This window comes from Pristiophorus japonicus, chromosome 16 (genome assembly GCF_044704955.1).
Source record: "Pristiophorus japonicus isolate sPriJap1 chromosome 16, sPriJap1.hap1, whole genome shotgun sequence".
Taxonomy (NCBI): Eukaryota; Metazoa; Chordata; class Chondrichthyes; family Pristiophoridae; genus Pristiophorus; species Pristiophorus japonicus.
In genome coordinates this window covers 22,450,375-22,472,192 of record NC_091992.1, presented here as the reverse complement: position 1 = coordinate 22,472,192, position 21,818 = coordinate 22,450,375, and the positions used below count along the sequence as shown (strand labels likewise).

Genomic DNA, 21,818 nt, shown 5'->3' with positions numbered 1-21,818 from the left:
GAAGCGCCTTGGGATGTTTTACTACATTAAAGGTGCTATATAAATACAAGTTATTGTTGTCTGTTTGCAGTAATATGCCCTGGTTTCTTCCATTTGAATGTTGTGGGCCTGGAGGTTTGAAAGGGTTGATTTTAGTACCATTGCTTCATTGGTAGATAAATGCTGAATCAGAACAATAAAATTTATATTATCTTTTTATTTAATATATTCAATTTCATTAATATTTAAATCATACTTATGAAACTTAACATGGATTCAAAGTTCATTTATGCAAAGTATGCTCTTTTCCTGCCCCAGATGGGTGTGCTACCAGTACCCAGGATATCGTGGCTTCCAGTACATCATGGAATGTGATCGTCATGCTGGAGAATACAAGCACTGGAGAGAGTGGGGATCCCATGCCCAGACCTTCCAGGTTCAGTCACTCCGCCGCATCCAGCAGTAAACCGTTTTCCAACACGTCAACAGAGCATCAGAGAGAGGCTGCAGAGGAAAGCTATAGTACACTTGGTTCTGTTATAGAACAACAACCTGTGTACTGTGATTGATTTAACATCTCATCGCAATAACTTGGGTTATTAAAATATTCAAATAAAAGTCATCAAATGTTTCCCTTCTCCTTGTCTCAAATGGCACACGAGCAATCACTTGTTCTATAGTTTCTAAAATGCTTGACTGAAGAGACTCATCAGACTTGTTTTCTACTAGATTATAAAATACAGTAGACAAGCAGAACAGGTTGTTGGGTTCTGGGAAATAAACCATAGAAAGGCAATTGGTCATGAGGCTTAAAGCACATTAACCACCAGTGGATTATGTTCCCAGCATCTCCAACATCTTAGTTTTCCAAAACATAGTCTGTTTGCATTCGATTTATGTATTGCTTTTCAGTAAGAGTCCAACAAAAGTATAAATCCTGCTGCTTCAAATTGATTCAAAGTGGCAGCTTGAGTGTTACTATTTTGTCGGCCTATTAAATAAAATAAATGATAGACAGCATTTCCCAGATAGAGAATGACATGGTCTAATTTATCGAAATTACTCATGATAAGTACACTCGGCACTTAGTGTTCACATAATGAAAATGTGCTCCGTCACACACAACTGGTTGAGTGCTCTTTCTTTCCCACATGGTGAAGGAATCTAAGTGCCCTGGCCAGTTTGGAAGTTTAATTCTGCTCAGACAGCAGAAATCTTCTGCAAGTGCCAGCTGGAAATCACGAGACGATGACTGTCCCCAGTGATTAGCTGACAGCGTTTCACCCAGTAACTCCCCAACATGAAGGATGGTGTTCCCTTTGAAATAGCTCAAACAATCAAGAGAAAATGTCGAAGACTCTGCAGAAGAAAAACAACGTTATCAAATGCAGCACCATTTCCAATACTTACAAATGACCTCATGACTGTTAACCACTTTAGCTATTTCCTCCTGGTAAATGCTTTTCTGACCAAATTGCACACACTTGTCATTATTTTAATATTAGCTAAAATTAAAAGTAACAATTGCAATTCAATGTATTAAATAAATTACAACCCTTGCTATTCAGATAATCGTGTTGTGCACTTGAAATCAAGGAAGAAATTGTGCAACAAAAAACAAAATCTTACTGCTAAAATTCTTAATTTGTAAATGCATTGTACAAAACAGTTTCACCTTGCTACTTCTGATTCTTCGAGTTTCAACTAAGCTTCAATCAGTTAATTGCTATGAATTCTAAGAATGTCCCAGCCAAACCACACTTGAACCTTTTGGACTATTATACTTAAGGTTAAGGCATTTTTCTCAGAATGCCATTGGGAAGGAATAATAATTACTTTGAGCCAAAGAATATTCTCCCTCGAATAGGAGTGTGAAACCCTTCCTTTCTTACCGTCTGTGTCTGGCCAGGCCAGAAAAAGCACTCTGTCAGGAAACTGTTCCAGGATTTCAGGACCACTGGTCTAAAGTTACAAAAACAATCATCTTTAATATTAAATGCTTTTTTCCCTCAGCTTATTATGTTAAGTAATAACAGAGAGCTTTCGTCACCTGACAACAATTTTAAACATCTATAAATTGAATAATGTGTGTCAAATTTGGTGATACAGTTCAGTATTTGCACACTTCAACTACACTTAATATTTAATTCATATTTACAAAAGTTCATATGGATTCAAAGTTTATTTATGTTCAATATTCTCTTTTCCCATTAAGATCATCTATAATTTACATATTCTGCATTAGCCATTTTATTGAATTGAAACTTTAAAGGTAATTAGTTAACAACGTGAGGCTACATTTATATAGCGCCTTTCATGTCCTCAGGGCATTGCAAAGGCAATGAATCACATTTTGAATTGTCCCTTTTTGGAAAATAATATTTACCTCTCATCACTTCTGGCTTGTGTGAAAGACAACTCCCAGGCTTGTTACAATGTTCGTTTTCTCCTGCTGGTTATCTATTAGACCTCCAGCTCCAAAGTGACTGCAAGCCGTACATTTCTCTCTGTCTTAGAAATCAACACCAATTCAATGACAACTGTATTCTCGTTGGAAAATGGGACGTGACTTGAATAATGCTGTACATAAAAATGTGTGCAGACACTAGCTGCAGAATAGTTTTTGGGAAAATTCAGTGGGACCAGACCAGTGGATTTAGAATCATTGAATACAACAACAACAACTTGTATTTATATAGTGCCTTTAACGTAGTAAAACGTCGCAAGGTGCTACACAGGAATATTACAAGGTAAAAGAATTTGACACCGGGCCACATAAGGAAAAATTAGGGCAGATGACCAAAAGCGTGGTCAAAGAGGCAGGTTTTAAGGATCGTCTTAAAGGAGTAAAGAGAGGTAGAGAGACGGAAAGGTTTAGGGAAGGAATTCCAAAGCTTGGGCCTAGACAATAGAAGACATAAATAATAAACTTTTTTTTAATACTGTATATATAATTTTATACTACACTTCTACGATCAGGTTAGACAGGAATCCTACTTCCCCCAATTAAGCTTTAGATTAAGTTACAAGGAGATGTATGACAGAGGTCCAGGTTACAATCAGATAACAACTAGAAATCAGCCATAATGTGCCAGCTTGCTGGAACACTGCAAGACCCAGCGTTGATTCCCTAGCTCAAGACAGTGCGTTTGCTCTAAGAACACTCACTTAATCCATTTTTGGGGGTGTTGGGATTTCATTACTGGCCTTTCACTGATGAGTAGTTTTATTATTTTACTATATTTACTATTACAAAGTGTGGGAAAAATTCATTGCTTCCCAACACATCTTCTGTACCATTATGAAAAAGGTTAATGGATTGTTGGCCTTTATTTCAAGGAGACTGGATTACAAAGGGGAGGAAGTAATGCTTCCGTTGTACGGAGCCTTGGTCAGACCCCACCTGGAGTACTGCATTCAGGTGTGGGCACCACACATCAGGGAAGGTATATTGGTCTTAGAGGGGGTACGGTGCAGATTAACCAGAATTATACCGGGATTCAAAGGGGTTAAATTATGAGGACAGGTTGCATGAAATTGGCTTGAGTTTCGAAGGTTGAGGGGTGATCTAATTGAGGTGTTTAAAATAATAAAGGGATTTAATAGGGTCGATACAGAGAAACTATTTCTTCTAATGGTGGAATCCAGAAAAAGCAGGCATGATATTAAAATTCAAGCCGGACATTCTGGAATGAAATAAAACATTTTAATTTTTATACAAAAGGTAGTGGAAATTGTGAACTCGCTCCTGCAAAAAAACTGGCTGCTGGGTCAATTAAAATTTTCAAGACTGAAATTGATAGATTTTTATTAGGTAAGGGTATCAAGGGATATGGATCAAAGGCAGGTAAAATGGACTTGAGCCGTGAGCTGACTGAATAGCACAAAGGATTCGAGAAGCTGAATGGATTACTTCTGTTCCTATGTTTTTAGTGTATGCAACGTTCAGTGAATGCTTGTGTGAGTACAACTTACTTGGGCCTTTTATAACCAGTCTTAGCAAACTGTAAATGACAAGTTTATCATAATGTGATCATGTTAGTAAAAACCAAACATTCAAAATAATTTATTATTGAACCCTACAAAGTTCTGGGTTAATGTGCAGATCTGGTCCTAAAGTAGTAGGGAAAGGCAGACTTGGAAGCCGAGAGGTGTACTACCAGGAGACACATAAACATTGAACTGGATGACTATAAGTATACAGCCAGGAGGTGGAACAGAAGAGAGGCCAGGTTGGAGAGATAAACACTACTGACACAAATTAGAAAATTAAAAGGAAAAAAGAGAAACGGGGTTGTTGATTATACAAAGAAAAAGAGCAAGTCGAAATGGAACCTGCAAAATTAGTCCTCATTAGACTGACCCCAGCCCAGCTTGACATTTACCAGTCCGAAACTCACCAGTCTCTAATGGCTTCCCGCTCATGTAATTATTTGAAAATCCTCATCTCATTTACACATCCCTTTCCCTGATTTACACCTCCCTAACTCTGCAATGTCCTCCGACCCTATGTGCCATCTGCTCTTTTGACTCGAGCCCTCTTTCTCTACCTTCAGTAGCAGAATCTTCAGCTGTCTTAGCTCCAAACTCTAGAACTCTCTCCCTTAAGCCCTCTGCTTTGCTAACTTCCTCCCTACCTTTAAACGTGCCTTTTTGGCAAAGCCTTTGTTCACCTCCCCTAACTCATCCACCGCTGCTCGGCCTCTGTGAAGCACCTCAGGAGGATATACTCCATTAAAGGCGTTACATAAATGCGGATTGACATTGTTATGTGCAGAAATGAAGTCTACAATTTACGTTAAAGCAGGTCCGTTTAGGGCTTAGATTTCTTTTTGAAAATCTGAGTTATTGGCAAATTAGGCTTTTTCTTTTCAACTAAAATAAAGATAAAACAAAGGTACAGTTGTCTTAGGCAGTAGTTTGAAAATTTAAGGCAATCAATGTGAACCAGAAAAAGAAATGCATAAATGTCTGCAAGTCACCCCTAATCATCTGTTATTTTATAGATCTAAACATCTCTCATACATAAACAGAGTGACAGATAAAACCACCACCCTCACTCATGACTCTAGTCACTCTGCAAAAGTGTTAACACATACCAAAATCTCTGAATATCGCATCTCAGACGGATAAACAGTATTTGTATCAAATGATATCAGATCTACTCCATGGCTCTGAAGCAGATACTCCCAGTATCCTGTTCCCTGCATAAAAAAATTCATAAGTGAGATTAAACATGGTGTGTCAAAATCACAAATAATGTTCAATCCTTCAGTCATTTGTCTCATCCTTCCAGAATATTAATCTTTAAAGTGTATGGCATTCCTTAAATTAACTAGCATCCCCACCTCAACCATCCTTCCTGACAATTTGTTCCAACAATTGACCAGCTTCTATAAAGACATACTTCCTGACGCCTGTCTTAAACTTGCCTTTTACAATCCTGAATCTGTGCCCTCTAAATTTGGTGTACTGCCCTGAAAGTACTGTCTGGATTTACTCTCAATCTATATACCTTATATGCCTATAAAATTCCTTCTGAGATCTCTCTTTTCGAGCCTGAACAGCTCAAGCTTATCAAGTCGTCCTCCATAATTCTTCTCCTTAACACCATGGATCAGCTTCTTAGCTCACCTTGGCATTGGCCCCGGGGGCTGGATGGACCCGATTTCACAGTGATCACAAGTGTTTTGCAGTAATCCAGATATAACCTGAACTCAGGGCACTGTACAACTTCAGCATAACTTTTGGCACTCTGAACTCAACGGATTTTGAAATATAACCCAGCATCCTAGTTACTTGTTTTTGTTGCTGCCTCACACCCCTCAGGCATCATTAGCAACTACCTAGGTCTCTCAACTTCCCCCTTGGCAAGTTTTATTCCACACACGGAGTACATGTGGCTCCTACTTTTAATTCCAATATGCAGCACTTTTGTGTCCATATTGAATTTCATTAACCACTGAATACCCAAGGTACAAATTCTACTGGATGCTTCCTGGGGAGTCCACCCCCAACACCGAGTCATCTTGTATTAGGACTGCAAATCCAGATCATTTATGTACACCGTGAATAGGAGGGATGACAGCAATAGCCCTCTAGGCAGCCCATTCAGTACTAATCAAATCCATGCATCGTCTTTTATCTTGCTTTGTAAGAGTCTCTCATTTGGTACTTCATCATTATGGAAGTCTAGCTACACTGTGTCAAATGGCTTTCTTCCTAACTTGAGATGCTACCTTCTCAAAATGCCTACAATGCTGGTGAGAAAAGGCCATGAGATTTATTTCAGGTTTTTAAAATTAAGAACTTTGATAGTTCAATATGGAAAAACAAACTAGTTCCTCCAGTTGGCAGTCAGTGAAAAGAAGTCATCAAATTAAAATGATCATTTCAGAGAGTGAGATGGTTGGAGGAGTTTCTTTGCACAGAGGAGTGTTGAAGCAGGAAATGTTTTATCACGTAGAGTAATTGAGGCAGAGACCATTATATCATGGTCAGTAGCAGCAAGGGATGGTGGTGGTGGAGCTGCAAAACATTGATGATCTAGGCCAATGGGAATATGCTCAATTTATTCTAAAACTACAAAAATGTAATGGCATTTTCAAAGTTCTCAGAATTTACATCGAGGATTGTGACTTTTGCCTGTCAATTTTAGTGCAACTTTTCCTGTGGTGCTCTTGAAATGCACCTTGCTTGGTTGCAATGGCTTAACCTGAGCCTGCTTTGAGTTGATGCATTTATTTCTATTTCAATCTGTAGCCATGGCAGGTCAGCCAATGATCGAGATATTGTACATGAGGCAAGTGACAGGGAGGGGGCGTTCAGCGCTGAGCAGGAGCAACAACACGATCATGTTGCAATTTAAATATTACTTACAGCACCAGCTGAAACCACAGGTTGCTTTAAATCTGCAATAAAGCTAATTGCTTCTAGATTTGGAATAGAAAAAGAAAATAATATTTGCAGCTTTTGGCAACTCAATTCCTCGACATCCCTCAATAGCTGAAGCAGCTCTCTTCTTCGCTCGTGTTGTAACTCAGGGTCGCAAAATCTGTGAATGTCGGCTGGAAACTGCTCCATCTTCACGCAGTACATCTTGTAATACAGGTTTTCACCCCCGCATTTTCTCTGTTGGACTGTTTGCCATTGTATTTCACCGCTACCATCTGACTCCATTGCTAGCTCCCAATCTGCAAGCGGTCGCCCTCTCTGACGAAGTAGGAAGTGAGCACACGATTAAAACGAAACCTTCGGCCGTACAGCACCTCCCTGAGGAACAGCAAACGACTACAGGCAAAATGCGTGCAAAATGTTACCCGCAAAGCCCGAGACTTGCACACGGAGCGACTTGTTTCTATCAGTTTTTTAAAAAAATAAATGAATCTTTTACCACGTTCCGGACATGTCGCTGGGAATGATAAGAAGGTCCAATATTAAGAGTGAGGTTTATGATGACAAAAAGTGAGGCTCATTGCTACGCCGTTTAATTAGAGGAAATGCTATTTAACCTTCAGAGTGAGATGCATTTTTAAAACAAAAATGAGTATCACTTCAAATAGCTGAAATATGACAAATTGATTTTGGTTATTAAAAATTACTTAATTTGATGCAAGTAATTCTTAAATATTTACACAGTTTGCATTAAATAGTTCTGTGTGCGCACTAACATTTTCGCGGCGTTGAAATCAGCAGGTATCAAATTGGATTATATCAAAGATTAGCTGGGGTAAAGAAACAGTATGTAGTATTGAGGAGCTTTGGGGCAGATCAAGTCAACTCTAAAATCTCCAGATTAGAGTTTGAGATTCCACTACCAGGGACTTCAGCCATTTTAACGGCCTGGATTTTGCCGTGGGTAATGACGGCGAAACTGTCAGCGTTCACTGTCATTTTTTTGTGTTCAAGTCGCACTCCAGGGACTTGAGCACATAAATCTAGGCTGACACTCCAGTGCAGTGCTGAGGGAGCGCTGCATTGTTGGAGGTGCCATCTTTCAGTTGAGACATTAAATCGAGGCCCGTCTGCTCTCTCAAGTGGATGTAAAAGATCCCGTGGCACTATTTCGCAGGGGAGCTATATCCGGTGCCCTGGCCAATATTTATCCCTCAATCAACATTAACAAAAACAGATTATCTGGTCATTATCACATTGCTGTTTATGGGAGCTTGCTGTGCGCAAATTGACTGCCACGTTTCCCACATTACAACAGTGATTACACTCCAAAAGTATTTGTTGGCTGTAAAGCGCTTTGAGATGTCCGGTGATCGTGAAAGGCGCTATATAAATCCAAGTCTTTCTTTCTCTGAAACTAGCAGCAACCAAGGATTTAGCACATGCACAAATAAACAAGAAAATCCAGAATTTGCGGTCAGTCATTCCCTGCTCTGCCACAGGTTGCTCTGTGGAACTCCCCAGAGCTCGCAGTCAACTGAAATCACACTGAATGTCGAAAACTTCCCCTTTTACAATGGAATATAGCTACTTAAACCCTGCTCCCTCCTAAAAAAAAAGTTAAGCCTTGTTGAAAGAGGTGTAACTGGGTTTTTAATGGCGTATTGAACAACAGTTCTGGTCCTGAAAAACTTAATTTTATATTTGTGGAATGCCAAATTTTTCCATTAATATGATTAAGAATTTCATGGTTTTTAAAATAATTTTTTAAGTTTGTTTATGATATTTCAACTTCTACCTTAATCCTATGTGTATGCCCCAATCTTTATTTTGCTCTCTGTAAAATTTATAAAAAGTAAATTAGAATCTGTGCATTTTACTTCCTGGTTTGCTGTCTGAGAATTCTTCAATGTGATTGGCTGCTCAGCCTACTTGATGACATCACTGCTGCTGGAGGCTGGAGATTCGCTTGACTTGGCGCCAGATTCAAAACAAAGGTCGGGGAAGCTGAAATTCACGCCACAGAGACCGCTAGATTTTTGTGGGCAGCTTTCTTTGAGGTCAGCGGCGAGTGCTGTCGCTTCGCTGCTGACCGTAAATTCCAGGCCAACAACTTCAAACTGCTAGGTTTCCCAGTCAGAATTTGGATGTTGTGACAGGCGAGAGGCCGGAGTTCCGGCGGCAGCGTTGGTGAGACCTACAAAAGGCCAGTGCGACCAGGAGCTCGGGGAGTCAGCGAGAGGTGGGAGTTCCTGTGGCAGGGTTGGTGAGGCCTACAAAAGGCGTGCTTGAGCAGCTGCAGTAGGAACAGAAGGCAAAAAATTAGAAAGAAATCGAAAGGTGATGTCACAGTCAAAGGGGTAAGTGATTGGCTGGTGATTGGTAAGTAGCTTTTCCTTTTCTTTTTCTTTTCTATTTCAGTAAGTAACCTTTAGCATTGTGGTTGCCAAATTAAGTTAATCTAGGGGTTAAGTCATGGCAGGAGAGCTCGGACACGTGTTATGCTCCTCCTGTACCATGTGGGAAATCCGGGCTGCCTTCGGTGTCCCTGACGACTACGTGTGCGGGAAGTGTATCCGCCTCCAGCTCCTGACGAACCGCGTTGCGGAACTGGAGCTGCGGGTGGATCCACTCTGGCGCATCCACGATGCTGAGAATGACGTGAATAGCACATTTAGTGAGTTGATCTTACCGCAGGTAAAGGGTACACAGCCAGATAGGGAATGGAAGACCAACAGGAAGAACAGTGCAAGGAAGGTAGTGCAGGGGAACCCTGCGGTCATCCCCCTGCAAAACAGATACACCGCTTTGGGTACTGTTGAGAGGGATGACTCATCAGGGGAGAGCAGCAGCAGCCAGGTTCATGGCACCGTGGCGGGTTCTGCTGCACAGGAGGGCAGGAAAAAGAGTGGGAGAGCAATAGTGATAGGGGATTCGATTGTAAGGGGAATAGATAGGCGTTTCTGCGGCCGCAACCAAGACTCCAGGATGGTATGTTGCCTCCCTGCTGCAAGGGTCAAGGATGTCTTGGAGCGGGTGCAGGACATTCTGAAAAGGGAAGGTGAACGTGGTGCATATAGGTACCAACGACATAGGTAAAAAATGGGATGAGGTCCTACGAGACGAATTTAGGGAGCTAGGAGGTAAATTAAAAAGTAGGATTTCAAAAGTAGTAATCTCAGGATTGTTACCAGTGCCACGTGATAGTCAGAGTAGGAATCGCAGGATAGCTCAGATGAATACGTGGCTTGAGCAGTGGTGCAGCAGGGAGGGATTCAAATTCCTGGGGCATTGGAACCGGTTCTGGGGGAGGTGGGACCAGTACAAAACGGACGGTTTGCACCTGGGCAGGACTGGAACCAATGTTCTAGGGGGAGTGTTTGCTAGTGCTGTTGGGGAGGAGTTAAACTAATATGGCAGGGGGATGGGAACCAATGCAGGGCGACAGAGGGAAACAAAATGGAGACAGAAGCAAAAGACAGAAAGGAGAAGAGTAAAAATGGAGGGTGTAGGGATTTATCCTTCTACGGTTGCTGGTGACCGGGCGCAACCTTCAGACTATGGTGATTTGAGTTGCTATCACCAGTGGATCTTTTCTTTTTCCTGCTTATACCAATTACAGCTTAGTGATATGTTTGATACCACCAATATGACTGAGGCTGCTTATACCCAATTACAGCTTAGTGATATATTTGATACCACCAATATGTCTGCGGCTGCTTATATCCAATTACAGCTTAGTGATATGTTTAATACCACCAATATGTCTGCGGCCGCTTATATCCAATCGCAACCATGACATTTTTGAGGCGTCCTGTGCCCCTATCTGGTTCTGACCTCAGAATTTAGGTTTGATAGTGAGCTTCCCACAATAAAACACTCAGAGATGCAAAAGACAAGAAATGTTCCTGAAAAATTAAGGTAAGTCCTACTTTATTAAAACCCAGCGTTTAAACAAGGTCACATTGCTAAAACAACACAAAGGCAAATACACACATGTATATTTGGTACGAGCCCCCAAAGTGTGGACCAAGTGAAATACAAGGTCGACGCACTGGCTTGTTGAACCACCTTGAACTAAGAAAAGGTCTGGGAGGAACGGGCACATCGAAAGGTTTATACAAGTTTAAAATCCTTACACCCACTCTATCACCCACCCCCTCCTTTACACCTAACTAGCCTAAGCTGACAGTTGGGAAAAGACTCCAGGGTGATACTCACAGTTTCCCTTTTGACAGGTATAGTCGGTCCCACCTTAAATCAGGCTTCTCCAGTCGTCCTTGGAGGTTTTATCTGCTGCGAGGCTGAGTCCCTCTCTCTTCCTTTGAGATGTCGTCAGTTCTCTGTCTCTGTCTGAGTGTGTCTCCTTCCGAGTGTGTGTCCTTCTTTTGTGCGTCTCCTCCACCTGTGTGTGTCCTTCTTGCTCTTGCCTTTATATCTGGTTCAGTTCCGGCCCCTTTTGTGCCCAAACTGAATCAATGTCTCATTGTTTGAGTCGAGGCGGGGATGAGGTGTTAAATGTAAAGCATTGTCTCTTATGCACCTCGGTGCCTAATCATCTGGCTGGCTATTGTGTCAGGGTCGGGATGTACTGAGATGTGAGGCTTTCCTATTGTCTTTATGTACATGGGTAATGGGCTGGTAATAGGCCCATCTCCTTGATTAGATCCAGGTAAGCTGTTCTTTACAAAATGGGCCAGGTATTCCCCATTGGTTGACGATTTCCCTGCTTCTGGCCCGGCTCGATTCACTGCTTGGCCGGCGCAGGATGCACTTTCCCGGGATTGGCTGGCTTCTCAGCCTGCCTGTGGCCCTCGAATTCACATAGTGTCTGGCCACAGACATATTTCCCAGCCTGCCTTTCTTCCTGTGGCTTGCCTTGGCCAAAGTTCGATTAAAAGGGTGTATGGAATGGTCCCATGCTCTGTTTCCTTGTTACCGGGTGTCTTTTTTTTTGAACACTGGATTTTTGACCCTTACAAGGGCAGAGAAACCCGAGGCAAAAAACAAAAAGGGCCACTTTACAGCAAAATTCTAAAGGATCAAAGTGTGTTAAAAAGGCAAGCCTGAAGGCTCTGTGCCTCAATGCGAGGAGTATTCGGAATAAGGTGAACGAATTAACTGTGCAGATAGCAGTTAACGGATACAATGTGGTTGGCATGACGGAGACATGGCTCCAGGGTGACCAAGGCTGGGAACTCAACATCCAAGGGTATTCAACATTTAGGAAGGATAGACAGAAAGGAAAAGGAGGCGGGGTGGCGTTGCTGGTTAAAGAGGAAATTAATGCAATTGTAAGGAAAGACATTAGCTTGGATGATGTGGAATCAGTATGGGTGGAGCTACGGAACAGCAAAGGGCAAAAGACGTCAGTGGGAGTTGTGTACAGACCTCCAAACAGCAGGAGTGATGTTGGGGAGGGCATCAAACAGGAAATTTGGGGTGCATGCAATAAAGGTGCAGTAATTATCATGGGTGAATTTAATATGTATATAGATTGGGCTAACCAAACTGGAAACAATACGGTGGAGGAGGATTTCCTGGAGTGCATAAGGGATGGTTTTCTAGACCAATATGTCGAGGAACCAACTAGGAGGGAGGCCATCTTAGACTGGGTTTTGTGTAATGAAAGAGGATTAATTAGCAATCTCGTTGTGCGAGGCCCCTTGGGGAAGAGTGACCATAATATGGTGGAATTCTAGATTAGGATGGAGAATGAAACAGTTAATTCAGAGACCATGGTCCAGAACTTAAAGAAGGGTAACTTTGAAGGTATGAGGCGTGAATTGGCTAGGATAGATTGGCAAATGATACTTAAGGGGTTGACAGTGGATGGGCAATGGCAGACATTTAGAGGCCGCATGGATGAACTACAACAATTGTACATCCCTGTCTGGCGTAAAAATAAAAAAGGGAAGGTGGCTCAACCGTGGCTATCAAGGGAAATCAGGGATAGTATTAAAGCCAAGGAAGTGGCATACAAATTGGCCAGAAATAGCAGCGAACCCGGGGACTGGGAGAAATTTAGAACTCAGCAGAGGAGGACAAAGGGTTTGATTAGGGCAGGGAAAATAGAGTACGAGAGGAAGCTTGCAGGGAACATTAAAATGGACTGCAAAAGCTTCTATAGATATGTAGAGAGAAAAAGGTTAGTAAAGACAAACGTAGGTCCCCTGCAGTCAGAATCAGAGGAAGTCATAACTGGGAACAAAGAAATGGCAGACCAATTGAACAAGCACTTTGATTCGGTATTCACTAAGGAAGACACAAACAACCTTCCGGATATAAAAGGGGTCAGAGGGTCTAATAAGAAGTAGGAACTGAGGGAAGTCCTTATGAGTCGGGAAATTGTGTTGGGGAAATTGATGGGATTGAAGGCCGATAAATCCCTAGGGCCTGATGGTCTGCATCCCAGAGTACTTAAGGAGGTGGCCTTGGAAATAGCGGATGCATTGACAGTTACTTTCCAATATTCCATAGACTCTGGATCAGTTCCTATGGAATGGAGGGTAGCCAATGTAACCCCACTTTTTAAAAAAGGAGGGAGAGCGAAAACAGGGAATTATAGACCGGTCAGCCTGACATCGGTAGTGGGTAAAATGATGGAATCAATTATTAAGGATGTCATAGCAGCGCATTTGGAAAGAGGTGACATGATAGGCCCAAGTCAGCATGGATTTGTGAAAGGGAAATCATGCTTGACAAATCTTCTGGAATTTTTTGAGGATGTTATCAGTAGAGTGGACAAGGGGGAACCAGTTGATGTGGTGTATTTGGACTTTCAGAAGGCTTTCGACAAGGTCCCACACAAGAGATTAATGTGCAAAGTTAAAGCAAATGGGATTGGGGGTAGTGTGCTGATGTGGATTGAGAACTGGTTGGCAGACAAGAAGCAAAGAGTAGGAGTAAATGGGTACTTTTCAGAATGGCAGGCAGTGACTAGTGGGGTATCGCAAGGTTCTGTGCTGGGGCCCCAGCTGTTTACATTGTACATTAATGATTTAGACGAGGGGATTAAATGTAGTATCCAAATTTGCGGATGACACTAAATTGGGTGGCAGTGTGAGTTGTGAGGAGGATGCTATGAGGCTGCAGAGTGACTTGGCTAGGTTAGGTGAGTGGGCAAATGCATGGCAGATGAAGTATAATGTGGATAAATGTGAGGTTATCCATTTTGGTGGTAAAAACAGACTATTATCTGAATGGTGACAGATTAGGAAAAGGGGAGGTTCAACGAGACCTGGGTGTCATGGTACATCAGTCATTGAAAGTTGGCATGCAGGTACAGCAGGCGATGAAGAAGGCAAATGGCATGTTGGCCTTCATAGCGATAGGAGCAGGGAGGTCTTGCTGCAGTTGTACTGGGCCCTGGTGAGGCCACACCTTCAATATTGTGTACGGTTTTGGTCACCTAATCTGAGAAAGGACATTCTTGCTATTGAGGGAGCGCAGCGAAGGTTCACCAGACTGATTCCCGGGATGGCGAGACTGACATATCAAGAAAGACTGGATCAACTGGGCTTGTATTCACTGGAGTTCAGAAGAATGAGAGGGGATCTCATAGAAACGTTTAAAATTCTGACGGCTTTAGACAGATTAGATGCAGGAAGAATGTTCCCAATGTTGGGGAAGTCCAGAACCAGGGGTCACAGTCTAAGGATAAGGGGTAAGCTATTTAGGACCGAGATGAGGAGAAACTTCTTCACCCAGAGAGTGGTGAACCTGTGGAATTCTCTACCACAGAAAGTTGTTGAGGCCAATTCACTAAATATATTCAAAAAGGAGTTAGATGTAGTCCTTACTACTAGGGGGATCAAGGGATATGTCGAGAAAGCAGGAATGGGATACTGAAGTTGCATGTTCAGCCATTAACTCATTGAATGGTGGTGCAGGCTCGAAGGGCCAAATGGACTACTCCTGCACCTATTTTCTATGTTTGTATGTTTGTATGTTTCACAGAATGAACAAAACCCAAAATATTGCAGGTGCTGAAAATCTGAAACAAAATCAGTAAATGCTGGAGACGCTCGGCATATCAGACAGCCTCTGTGAGAGAACAGATATCAGTTGATGTTCCAGGTATTAATCTTAATTCAAGCTGAAAGACATTACAGATGATTGCATTTAAAATGGAACAGAACAAAGGGAAGGGGTGAAACACACGACGACCATATTCACAGGTTAAAGAAATATAATGACCTATAAATACCAATGTGTGAATAGGAAATGGTTAAATAACAGAATTGATATGTATAGGAGACAAGGTGGTATAAAGAGAGAAATCAAAGAAATAAAAGCGATATAAAGGTCACTGAGGGGGAGACTATCAGCTCTATTTTCAGCGGTTTTCTTGGCGGTACAGCTGTTTTTGTAAGAGAAATCGCCTGGCGAAAGTTTCCCCCTTTTTAAATGGAACTGCCCACATCTCGAAATGACCGCCGGGGAGCAAACCGCCCACGTGCACCGTCGAGAAAAGCGCCAGGACGGAAGATTGGCCTCAATGGAAGCCCGTCCAGATCGCTGAGGAAACCATCCACGAGAAGCAGCCTGAAACAGGGCAGTAGAGTGAGTACTCTGCAAAGAAAGGTAAGTTAAAGGTTTTTTATTTTTATTTTTTTAATTGTAAAACGGCAATTACCTTTAAAACTATCTTGGGAATGTTTTTTTTAAACTTTTTTTTGGTGAAGAAGTATTTTTTAAGTTCCCCCCCCCATCCCTAGGCCCAACCACAGCCTCAGACTAAATTTTAAAAACTTCCCGCCCATTCAGGTAAGAACTGCCTGTTCTCACTAGTTTCAGATGTAACCACCCAGAATCTTGGTGCAAGAACCATTTGATATTACTTACCTCATTAGTGGAAATTTTCACTGGTGTTAATTGCTGAAGCTTAGCGGTCTTTTCTGGGTGGCAGTCGGGCTGTGAGGGCTCTGGGGAAAGTCTAGCCCTTGAGTGTGTGACATTAACCTAACAGGGGAATAGGTAAGCACCACGGCAAACATAAAAAGCTCACAAAGCAAAGCATGCACCAAATTCTGAGGTTTTTAGATTGGGAAACCTGGGATTTTGAAGCTACTAAAATGGCTAAGATCCCTGGATACCAGAATAATAAACTCTAATCTAGAGATTTCATTGTAGGACTTCTGGAGTTCTGATTAAAGGTCATCGACCCGAAACATTAACTCTGTTTCTCTCTCCACAGATGCTGCCTGACCTGCTGAATATTTCCAGCATTTTCTGTTTTTATTTCAGATTTCGAGCATCCAGCAGTATTTTGCTTTTGTTTTTCATTATGATGCTGTTATGTGCACAAACCATGTGATTCGATTTGCACCACGAAATGATAGACCTGTTAGTTTAATATCTGTTATGAGGAAGCTATTGGAAGCTATAATTAACGACAGAGTAATTGAGCACTTAGATAAATTTGAGCTGATTATAGAGCCAACATAGATTTGTAAAGGGTGGGTCATGTTTAACGAACCTAATTGAAATTTGTGAGCAAGTAACTAAAGTACTAGACAGGGGAATGTCTGTGGATGTAATTTATACGGACTACCAGAAGGCATTCGATAAGGTGCCACATAAGAGATTGTTAGCTGAAATTGAAGCTCATGAAATTGAAGACAAATTATTGACCTGGTTAGACAGTAGAAGACAGAGAGTAGGGATAATGGCTATGTACTCGGATTGGAAGTAAGTGACTAGTGGTGTCCTGCAAGGATCTGTGCTGTATTCACTATATTTATTAATGTCTTAAGTAACACAATAGAGATCCATATATCCAAGTTTGCCGATGACACAATGCTTGGTGGCATAGTAAGCAGTGCAGACGGGAGCATAACATTACCAAGAGACATTGTTAGATTAAGTGAGTGGACAAAACTGTGGCAGATGATTTCAACGCAGATAAGTGTGAAGTCATCCATTTTGGACCAAAAAAAGGATAGATCTCAGTATTTTTCAAATGGTGAAAAGCTAGGATTAGTAGAGATCAAAAGAGATTTAAGGGCCTATGTACACTGATCACTAAAATGTAGTAGTCAGGTACAAAAATAATCAAAAAGGCTAATGGAATGTTAGCCTTTATAAACTAGAGTGCAAGAATATTAAGAAGAGGAAGTTTTGCTACAGCTATACAAAGCCCCAGTTAGACCACATCTGGAGTATTGTTACACTCATAATAAAGGGTGAGGCTGAGTACTGTGTAATGAGCAAGTGTGACCTTAGCTCCTTTAATAAGTTTCCAGAGTGCAAGTACCTCGTGGGTGGCCTGGTTATATACTGTGCTCCCAAGGGATGCTGGGATCCCTTGGGACTCCCAGCAGGTGGGCCCTATAGTGGTCAGGTGTCATGCAGGTTACAAGGGGTTAAATACATAACATCACTCCCCCCGTGAAGTCAACAATACACTTATTTACAAGGTGAGACGATCTGGGGCTTTACGCTCCCTTGTCGATCGTCTCGGTACAAATGCGGATGTGGGTGGGTTGGTCAGCTCTTCACCGGGCTGTTGGACAGCCAGCCTTGCCGGGCTGATAGGGATGATGAGTTCGATTTTGTGGTCAACCATGATGTTAGTCGCCACTTTTGTGTGTGTTGGAGGGTCAAAATTGGTGGTGTCCTCTTCGGGTTGTTCGTGGCTGTTGGTGAACCACAGTTTGATTTGGTCCAAATGTTTTCTGTGCATTAGTCCATTGACCAATTTGACCTGAAACACCCAGCAAGCCATTTGGGACCATGTCCATAATTGAGCACAAACACAGGATCATTGATCTCAATATCGCGTGACAAATTTGCGCGGTCATGGTATACACTTTGTTGATGCCGCTTGCCCTCCATGTGATTATGGAGATCAGGGTGGATAAGAGAGAGCCTTGGTTTTGAGCGCCCCTTTTATGAGCAGCTCAGCTGGGGGAGCCCTGTTGAGTGAGTTGGGTCTGGTGTGGTAGCTGAGCAGCACTTGGGACAACCGGGTCTGCAGGGAGCCTTCCGACACACTTTTCGAGCTTTGCTTGATGGTCTGAACCTGACATGTTTGATCCTGTTCCTTGAATTCAGTACTGGTGAAGCACGGCCCATTGTCGCTGACATCGGGCAAGCCGTGCGTGGCAAACATGGTTCGTGGGCTTTCAATGGCGGCCGTGGACGTGCTTACAGACATTATTGCACATTCAATCCATTTCGAGTAAGCGCCCACGACAACCAAAAACATTTTGCCTAAGAACGGGCCCACATAGTCTACATGAATCCTCGACCACGGTTTGGATGGCCACGACCACAAACTTAGCGATGCCTCTCTGGGTGCATTGCTCAGCTGAGAGCAAGTGTTGCATTGGCACATGCATGACTCTAAATCTGAGTCGATGCCGGGCCACCACACATGGGATCTGGCTATGGCTTTCATCATTACGATGCCTGGGTGGGTGCTGTGCAGTTCACAAATGAACATATCTCTGCCTTTCTTGGGCAAGACCACGTGATTGCCCCACAATAGACAGTCCGCCTGCAGGGACAGCTCGTCTTTGCGTCTGTGGAACGGCTTAATCGCCTCCTGCATTTCCACTGGGACACCAGACCAGCTCTCATGGAGGACACAGTTTTTTTACCAAGGACAGTAAAGGATCCTGACTAGTCCAGGTCCTGATCTGGTGGGCTGTAACGGGGGACTTCTCGTTCTCGAATGCCTCCATGACCATGAGCAAGTCCGCTGGCTGTGCCATTTCCACCCCGGTGGTGGACAATGGCAGCCGACTGAGAGTATCTGCGCAGTTCTCTGTGCCCGGTCTGTGGCGGATTACATAGTTGTATGCCGACAGCGTGAGCGCTTATCTTTGGATGCGGGCAGAGGCATTGGTATTAATCCCTTTGCTCTCAGAGAACAGCGATATGAGCGGCTTGTGGTCAGTTTCAAGCTAAAACTTGAGGCCAAATAAGTACTGGTGCATTTTTTTTACCCCGTAAATGCACGCCAGAGCCTTTTTTAACCATGCTGTAGGCCCTTTCGGCCTTGGACAACCTCCTGAACGCATATGCGACCGGTTGCAAAATCCCCGATTCGTTAGCCAGTTGTAGCACACACCCAAACCCGGATGACGATGCATCGCAAGCTAGCACTAATCGTTTACAAGGATTATACAGGACAAGCAGTTTGTTAGAACACAACAGATTTCTGGCTTTCTTAAAGGCAGACTCTTGTGAATTACCCCATACCCAGTTGTCTCCCTTGCGCAGTAGCGCATGTAGGGGTTCTAGCAGGGTGCTTAACCCAGGTAGGAAATTACCAAAATAATAAACGAGTCCCAGGAATGACCACAGCTCCATAATGTTCTGTGGTTGCGGCGCGTTCTCGATGGCCTCCGTCTTGGCGTCGGTGGGTCTGATCCCATCTGCTGCGATTCTCCTTCCCAAGAATTCGACATCTTGTGCCAGGAAAACACACATCGAGCGTTTCAACCTGAGCTCCACGCGATCTAACCGACTAAGAACCTCCTCCAGATTCTTCAAGTGCCCCATGGTGTCCCGACCTGTAACCAATATGTCATCCTGGAAGACCACTGTACAAGGCACCGACTTTAGCAGGCTCTCCATGTTCTGCTGGAAGATCGCCTTGGCCGACCGAATCCCAAACGGGCACCGGTTGTAGACAAACAGACCTTTGTGCATGTTGATGCAGGTGAGGCCTTTCGAACACTCCTCTAGTTCCTGCATCATGTAGGCTGAGGTCAGGTCCAGCTTGGTGAACATCTTCCCTCCAGCCAGGTCGGATAGGTCGTCTGCCTTGGGTAGCGGGTACTGGTCCTGCAGCAAAAAACGGTTAATCGTTACTTTATAGTCCCCACAAATTCTAACCGTGCCGTCCTCCTTGAGTACCGGGGCAATCGGACTGGCCCATTCGTTGAATTCCACCGGCGTGATGATGCCTTCACGTTGCAACCTGTCCAGCTCAATTTCTACTTTTTCACGCATCATATACGATACCGCCCGATTCTTGTGGTGGATGGGTCGCGTACCGGGAACCAAATGGATCTGCACTTTTGCCCCTGAAACGCTTCCAATGCCTGGCTCGAACAACGATGGGAACTTGCTCAGAACCTGGGTACATGAGGCGTTGTCAACGGATGAAAGCGCTCGGATGTTATCCCAGTTCCAGCGGATTTTTCCCAGCAAGCTTCTGCCAAACAACGTGGGGCCATCCCCTGATACAATCCATAGCGGGAGTTCGTGTACTGCTCTGTCGTAGGAGACTTTGTCTTCTGCACTGCCAATTACAGGGATTAGTTCCTTGGTGCAAGTCCTTAGTTTGGTGTGAATGTGCCTTATTTTCCCACAGCCTGTAGAAGGCCTTTTTACTCATTATGGACTGACTTGCCCCCGTGTCTAGCTCCATAGCTGAACTGCCGTTCAGTTCAACTTTCAACATTATTGGTGGACATTTCGTAGTGAACGTGTGTACCCTGTACACTTCTGCCTCTTCAGTACGATTCAGCCTGTAGATTGACCTTCCTCTGCAACATGGTGGTTTGTAGGGTTTGCAGCTCGCCTGCACATTCGCTGGAGGTGTCCCATTGTTCTGCACCCATTGCACGCATAGTGCTTAAAGCGGCATTGATGGGGCCGATGATCACCTTCGCAGCGCCAACAGGATGTTGTTAACTGCGTCGCATTAACAGTTGATGGCGGACTCTGGGTCAATTGAGGTCGGGCCACAGCAGCCGGCGTGTACGCTCTGCCTGTACATTTCTGCTCAAAACCGCCATTATTTTATGCACAGCACTGGCCGAAACTTCTTTATTCTGCGAAATCTGCTTGGTGTTGTCGCTGGTGGACATAAATGCCTGGGCTATCGTTATGGCTTTACATAGATTCGGAGTTTCTACAGTCACCAGTTTGCGAAGGATTGTTTCATGTCCGATGCCCAGTACAAAAAAGTCTCTGAGCATTTGTTCTAGGAATCCCTCAAACTCACAATGTCCTGCGAGGCGCCTTAGTTCGGTGACATAACTCGCCACTTCCTGGCCCTCTGATCGTTGACACATGTAGAACCGATATCTTATCATCAAAATGCTTTCCTTAGAAACATAGAAACATAGAAAAATATGTGCAGGAGTAGGCCATTCGGCCCTTCTAGCTTGCACCGCCATTCAATGAATTCATAGCTGAACATGCAACTTCAGTACCCCATTCCTACTTTCTCGCCATACCCCTTGATCCCCCTACTAGTAAGGACTTCATCTAACTCCTTTTTGAATATATTTAATGAATTGGCCTCAACAACTTTCTGTGGTAGAGAATTCCACAGGTTCACCACTCTCTGGGTGAAGAAGTTTCTCCTCATCTCGGTCCTAAATGGCTTACCCCTTATCCTTAGACTGTGTCCCCTGGTTCTGGACTTCCCCAACATTGGGAACATTCTTCCTGCATCTAACCTGTCTAAACCCGTCAGAATTTTAAACGTTTCTATGAGGTCCCCTCTCATTCTTCTGAACTCCAGTGAATACAAGCCCAGTTGATCCAGTCTTTCTTGATAGGTTAGTCCAACAATCCCGGGAATCAGTCTGGTGAACCTTCGCTGCACTCCCTCAATAGCAAGAATGTCCTTCCTCAGGTTAGGAGACCAAAACTGTACACAATACTCCAGGTGTGGCCTCACCAAGGCCCTGTACAACTGTAGTAACACCTCCCTGCCCCTCGCTATGAAGGCCAACATGCCATTTGCTTTCTTAACCGCCTGCTGTACCTGCATGCCAACCTTCAATGACTGATGTACCATGACACCCAGGTCTCGTTGCACCTCCCCTTTTCCTAATCTGTCACCATTCAGATAATAGTCTGTCTCTCTGTTTTTACCACCATAGTGGATAACCTCACATTTATCCACATTATACTTCATCTGCCATTCATTTGCCCACTCACCTAACCTATCCAAGTCGCTCTGCAGCCTCATA

The 21,818-nt window shown here is 43.5% G+C and overlaps 3 protein-coding genes across 9 annotated transcripts in view; 2 read left to right on the top strand and 1 right to left on the bottom strand.

The window, feature by feature from the left end:
• Window positions 1-610, top strand: part of LOC139226390 (beta-crystallin A1) — a 77,670-nt gene extending 77,060 nt beyond the window's left edge. For all 7 annotated transcript variants that reach the window (XM_070857128.1, XM_070857130.1, XM_070857133.1 and 4 more), the window contains one exon: window positions 298-610. In XM_070857128.1, coding sequence (XP_070713229.1) covers window positions 298-445 — 148 coding nt within the window. In that variant the 3' untranslated portion in view covers window positions 446-610. The remainder of the gene's footprint in view (window positions 1-297) is intronic.
• On the bottom strand, window positions 255-7,189 carry LOC139226389 (uncharacterized). Its single transcript, XM_070857126.1, has 4 exons — window positions 6,859-7,189; window positions 5,079-5,183; window positions 1,872-1,941; window positions 255-1,338 (listed from the first exon to the last, which is right to left on the bottom strand). The coding sequence occupies exons 1-4, from the start codon at window positions 7,156-7,158 to the stop codon at window positions 1,043-1,045; spliced, it is 771 nt and encodes a 256-aa protein (XP_070713227.1). The 5' UTR covers window positions 7,159-7,189; the 3' UTR covers window positions 255-1,042.
• The window catches only part of LOC139226388 (transmembrane and immunoglobulin domain-containing protein 1-like), a 36,951-nt gene continuing 21,942 nt past the window's right edge, over window positions 6,810-21,818 (top strand). Inside the window, exon 1 of the mRNA XM_070857125.1 lies at window positions 6,810-7,443. The gene's annotated coding sequence lies outside the window, so the exon portion shown is untranslated. The remainder of the gene's footprint in view (window positions 7,444-21,818) is intronic.